The sequence below is a fragment of the Crocodylus siamensis genome, chromosome 8 (genome assembly GCF_052110815.1).
Source record: "Crocodylus siamensis isolate JL-2025a chromosome 8, ASM5211081v1, whole genome shotgun sequence".
Classification (NCBI taxonomy): domain Eukaryota; kingdom Metazoa; phylum Chordata; order Crocodylia; family Crocodylidae; genus Crocodylus; species Crocodylus siamensis.
In genome coordinates, this window is record NC_143402.1 from 79574851 (window position 1) to 79579145 (window position 4295).

General features: G+C 63.8%; 1 protein-coding gene across 1 annotated transcript; it reads right to left on the minus strand.

The window, feature by feature from the left end:
- Nucleotides 1–61: 61 nt before the first annotated feature.
- Nucleotides 62–4152, minus strand: PYCR1 (pyrroline-5-carboxylate reductase 1). The gene is made up of 7 exons (XM_090059527.1): nucleotides 3988–4152; nucleotides 3845–3915; nucleotides 3332–3511; nucleotides 2301–2522; nucleotides 1621–1713; nucleotides 1115–1278; nucleotides 62–1006 (listed from the first exon to the last, which is right to left on the minus strand). The coding sequence occupies exons 1-7, from the start codon at nucleotides 4052–4054 to the stop codon at nucleotides 847–849; spliced, it is 957 nt and encodes a 318-aa protein (XP_089915653.1). The 5' UTR covers nucleotides 4055–4152; the 3' UTR covers nucleotides 62–846.
- Between the last annotated feature and the right edge of the window lie 143 nt (nucleotides 4153–4295).

A 4295-nucleotide genomic window follows, 5' to 3' on the forward strand; every position in this document is an offset into this window, starting at 1 on the left:
GCTCCGCCCTAGCGCGCCCCCACCGGCGCGGGGCAGCGAGGGGTGAGTCCGCAGCCGCCTCGGGCCGAGAAGCAAGAGGTTGTTTATTGCACCAAGGACAACAGCCCGCGCGCCCCGGCCCCTTCCCCCCGGCAGCGGGGCGTGCGCAGCCCCCAACGCGGCAGCCCTCCAGCTGCTCCGATCCAGAGGGCCGGCGCGGCCCCGCACCCCGGCTTCAGCAGCCAGCGGGCAGCAGTGAGAGGCTGCGCCGGCCGGCTGTCTCCCCCGCCCCAGGGCCCTGGGCTGCTAGGTCGAGTGTGATGCCCGCGCAGCAGCCCTGGGCTAGGGGTCACCTCGGGTCCCTTCCCGCCCTTATCTTCCGTGGTCCTTCCGTTCCTCTGGGCCTTCTTAAACCATGAAGCAAACTGAGCAGAGGCCCAGCACCTGCCTGCACAGCTCCCATGTTCCTCCTCACACCCTCAGTGTTTCCTCCTCCCACCAAGCTGCAGGGAGCCAGACAAGAGCCACAGCCCCGAGAAAAGGCAGAAGATGCAGGTGCGTAGCTGGACCAGGGAAGGGGGAGCCAGAGGCCACTCTGCAAATGCCCAGCCCTGCAGCCCAGGGGCTCCAGAAGTGGGACTGGGGGGAGGCAGGGGGTGGTACTGATGCCCAGAGGACACAAGGCTGGGCAGGGTCTGGTCCCTCAGCACTGGAGAGGAAGTGCCACTGACCATGCCCTCAGCCCCACTCCCAGCTGGGACCCCTTGCAGCCACGGAGCAGAGGAGCCACGAACGCTTAGAGCTAGAGCTTTTCCTGAAAGAGAGAAGGGAGCGCCTGCAGGAGGGGGTGTTGGCAGCCGAGGCCCCTCAGTTCTTCTTGCTGCCGGGGTGCCTGGGGCTGAACAGGCTGACTTTGCTGGCAGAGGCCGTGGAGACAGATGGAGACTCCAGCTTCACCTTATCCAGCAGGGTCTTCTTGATGGCTGCTGGGGAGATCTTCTCCTGATCTGCAAGGTACTGCAGCTCCCTGTGGGAGACAGCGCCCATCACTCACGGGAGGAAAGGAGTGAGGAATGGCAGCGCTCAGCAGCCCAGCCCCGGCATGGCTGAAGCTGGGGGGACACCCCATGCTCACCGCGTCCGGATGCAGGAGGCCTCCACGGCATTGATGAGGAGCGAGCGGAAGCCCCCGCTTTCCAGGAAGTGCAGAGCGTGGATGGTGGCCCCCCCCGGTGAGCACACGTTGTCCTTCAGCTGCCCAGGATGCTGCTCCGACTCCAGCAGCATTTTGGCTGCACCCTTTGGTGTCAGAGGGGAAATGCAGTCAGCATCTGGTGCCCGCCCTGAATGAGCAATGCCCGGACAGCTGCTCTGAGCTAGCCTGGGCCCTCTCCTCATGGCCACTGGCCAGGCCATCACAACCCCAGTCTAGAGGTAAACCGCCCTGGCTCACCCAACCTGCCACAGAGCCAACAGCCCTGGCAGGAACCTCAGGGAACCTCCACACACCAGGTGTCCCCAAGCCAACTCTGACCAGGCAGCATCCTGCAGTGAGACGTGCTGGGTCTGAGTTGAGTCAACCCCGGCTCCGCTCGGTGCAGGCGAGCGTGAACTGAACGATTTGGAGGGGCAGCTACTGACCAGCAGGGCCTGGGCTCCAAGCCGGACAGCCAGCCGGCGGGGAAGTCCCATCTTCACACCTCCATCTGCCAGAGCGTCCAGGGCTGTGAATGCCTGGGACCAGGAACAGCAGGAAGACAAACTTAAGGTTGGAAGAATGGATGATCCCCCAAAGACTGCCTCCTGCTGGGGGTGATGGATCAAGCCCAAGGTCCCAGGGCCACTCTGGACACCCTAACACCTATGGGGACTTGGGAACCTGCTCCCTGCTCAGTGCCCCTCAAGCAGACGATGCCCCCAGAACAGACAGCTCTGGGAGCTTCCTCCTCCCCCATGAAGTGGGCACCAAGCCACGCTTCCCTCCCACAAGGATGCTTCTATCTGCGGGCAGGGGAGTTGAGCTCCTATAGCCATTCCAGCCTCAGCCTCGTGGTCGGATCTGGTGCTAACTGGGTCACTTGTCAGTGATCTTGATGCCGCTTTGGTGATGCAGATGCTCCTGCACGAGGAACTGGGAAGAAGCCTCAGCCTCCTCCTGAACTTGAACCCTGTCATGAGGGTGTGCAGCCAGAAATTCAGGCCTTTGCTCTGTCAGCTTTGCAGCCTTGTCTGACACCTCCTTATTGCTGTAGGCATGTTCCCTGCATCGAACATCCGTTACTCTCCCCTTGACTTCTATAAACCATAGGAGTGGCACCTACGTAAGCAGGGCCACTGCCGCTGAGCCCCGTGACGGCATCAATTAGGTCCTCTTCCACCTCCGTGCAGAAGCCCACGCTGGCCATCAGCTGTTCCAAGAGCTTCCCGTCCTCCACCTCAGCATGGGTCCCTGTGGCATAGACTGTGGCGCCCTCCCGCACGATCACAGGGGTATTGGTCATGCACCTGATCACTTTTGGGGTGGGACAGAAGGTAGAGAGTTTCTTGGGGTGGGAAGGGTCAGACACAGAGGGGAGGAGAAAGAGACACGAACAGATTGAACATACACTCTGCATGTGAAAGTTTCCCCCAGAACTCCTGGGGCGCACAGGGAGTCCAAGGGGGCTGTGGAAGGGAATTCCCCACCCACCTCCCCCAACTGCCATGCATGCACACCCCTGCAGGAGGGCTGTCAGGGAGCCTTTGCTGCAGAGGATGCGCCCTTCTGGCAGTGCCCCTGGGAAGGCAGCTGGGCAGAGCCTGCCTGTCCCGCAGTCCCAGCAGCATTCTGCAGAGTGCCCCCAATCTCCTGGGAGGCAGTTCCCATGACCCTCACACCTAGGCTGCTTCCCAGAGGCGGTACAAGACTCCAGGAGCACAGAGGGTCTGACCGCCCGCTGGCATAGGGGCACACTTGACATGTCACCGGACCTCTGGCCAGTCTAAGCTTCCAGGTGGTGCCGCATGGACCACAGGGCCAGAACCTGCAGCAGGGGCAGTTTTAGCCCATCCAGGAGTTGCAAGTCTGGTTCTGAACACCCTTGGTCCTGCAGAAGCTGGCTGCAGCCGAGGCTTGGGCTAACAGGGAAGTATGGCTGCTGCTAACGCTGGTAATGGAAACAGGTCCCAGCACCTGGAGGGCAAGCCCGGCCCAAGGCCAGCGCCCCCATAGCTCAAGCCCTCCGGGAAAAGTGTTCTAAGGCTGTGGCGCCCTGAGCTGGAGCAGTCTGAGGCAGTGGCAAGCACTGGTCAGGGAACAGGCTATCCCTACCCCACCTGCGGCGTGGCGAAGCTGGAAGCATGCTGCCCGCACCTTCTCGATGGAGCTGATTGTGACTCCAGCCGCACAGGAGACCACGATGTGGCGGTGCTCTATGTCCGGGCCGATCTCGTCCAGGATGAAGGGGATGATGGGGGGTTTCACCGCCAGGAAGAGAACGTCGCTGCTCTTAACAGTCTCCTTGTTACTCGGCGTGAAGTTTACCCCCATTTTCTGGAACATTTGGAAAGGAAACAGCACCTGCTGCGGGACGATGGCTGCATGCTGTCCCGGCGGCCCGCTCTCGGCAGGCTCCAAGCAGCAGTAGGACTCAGAGCGGGAAGCGCAGGGGCGGCAGTGCAAGGACGTTTGCTTTACTCGCTGCGTGGGTGGAACGGCAAGTGACCCCCAGCCCCTGGCCCGCAGTGTACGAGCGAGCACTGACCCCGCGCTTCGTCCCCAGGGCAGGAGCTGCTCGGCTCCGCTAGCTCCGGCTGTGCCTGCCGTGGCCGCGGGCAGCGATGCGAGCCACGCGCGAGGGCGGGCTGCAAGCGGCCCGGGACTTACCCTGAGGCCGGAGATCGTAGGCAGGTCCGTGTCCGGAGAGCTCGCCGTGATCTTGTGGGCGGCCAGGACCCCTGCGAACGGCACGGAGCGCGCTCAGCTGAGCTCAGCTCAGCCCCGCCCCGCCCCCCCCCCGCCGTCCTCACCTGCGGCGGTGAAGCCCCGCGCCAGGGCGAAGGCGAGCTGCCCGGCGCCGATGAAGCCGACGCTCATGGCTGCGCTGCCGAGCCCACCTGCGCCCACGTGGCCGATGCGCGGGAGGACCGCATCCGCGCCGCGTGGCGGCCACAGCGCGCTGAGCGCGGCCAATCCCGGGGTCGGGGAGGCGGGGCCGCGCCGCCCGCGCAGCCACTCAGGCCTAGGGGGCGGGGCCTGCCGCCCGGGCGTCGCTTGCTATTGGGGCAACTCTTGTTGGCGATTGCATCATGCCGTGCCTATGCGAACCGGCCTGGCT

Bases quoted from the DNA above. Each gene is read 5' to 3' on its own strand.
- PYCR1 (XM_090059527.1), bottom strand. From the start codon at position 4,054: ATGAGCGTCGGCTTCATCGGCGCCGGGCAGCTCGCCTTCGCCCTGGCG. The intron at 3,512-3,844 runs GTAAGTCCCGGG...CAAATGTTCCAG, and splicing joins CTACGATCTCCGGCCTCAGG to AAAATGGGGGTAAACTTCAC. The intron at 1,714-2,300 runs GTAGGTGCCACT...TCCTGGTCCCAG, and splicing joins GCGGCAGTGGCCCTGCTTAC to GCATTCACAGCCCTGGACGC.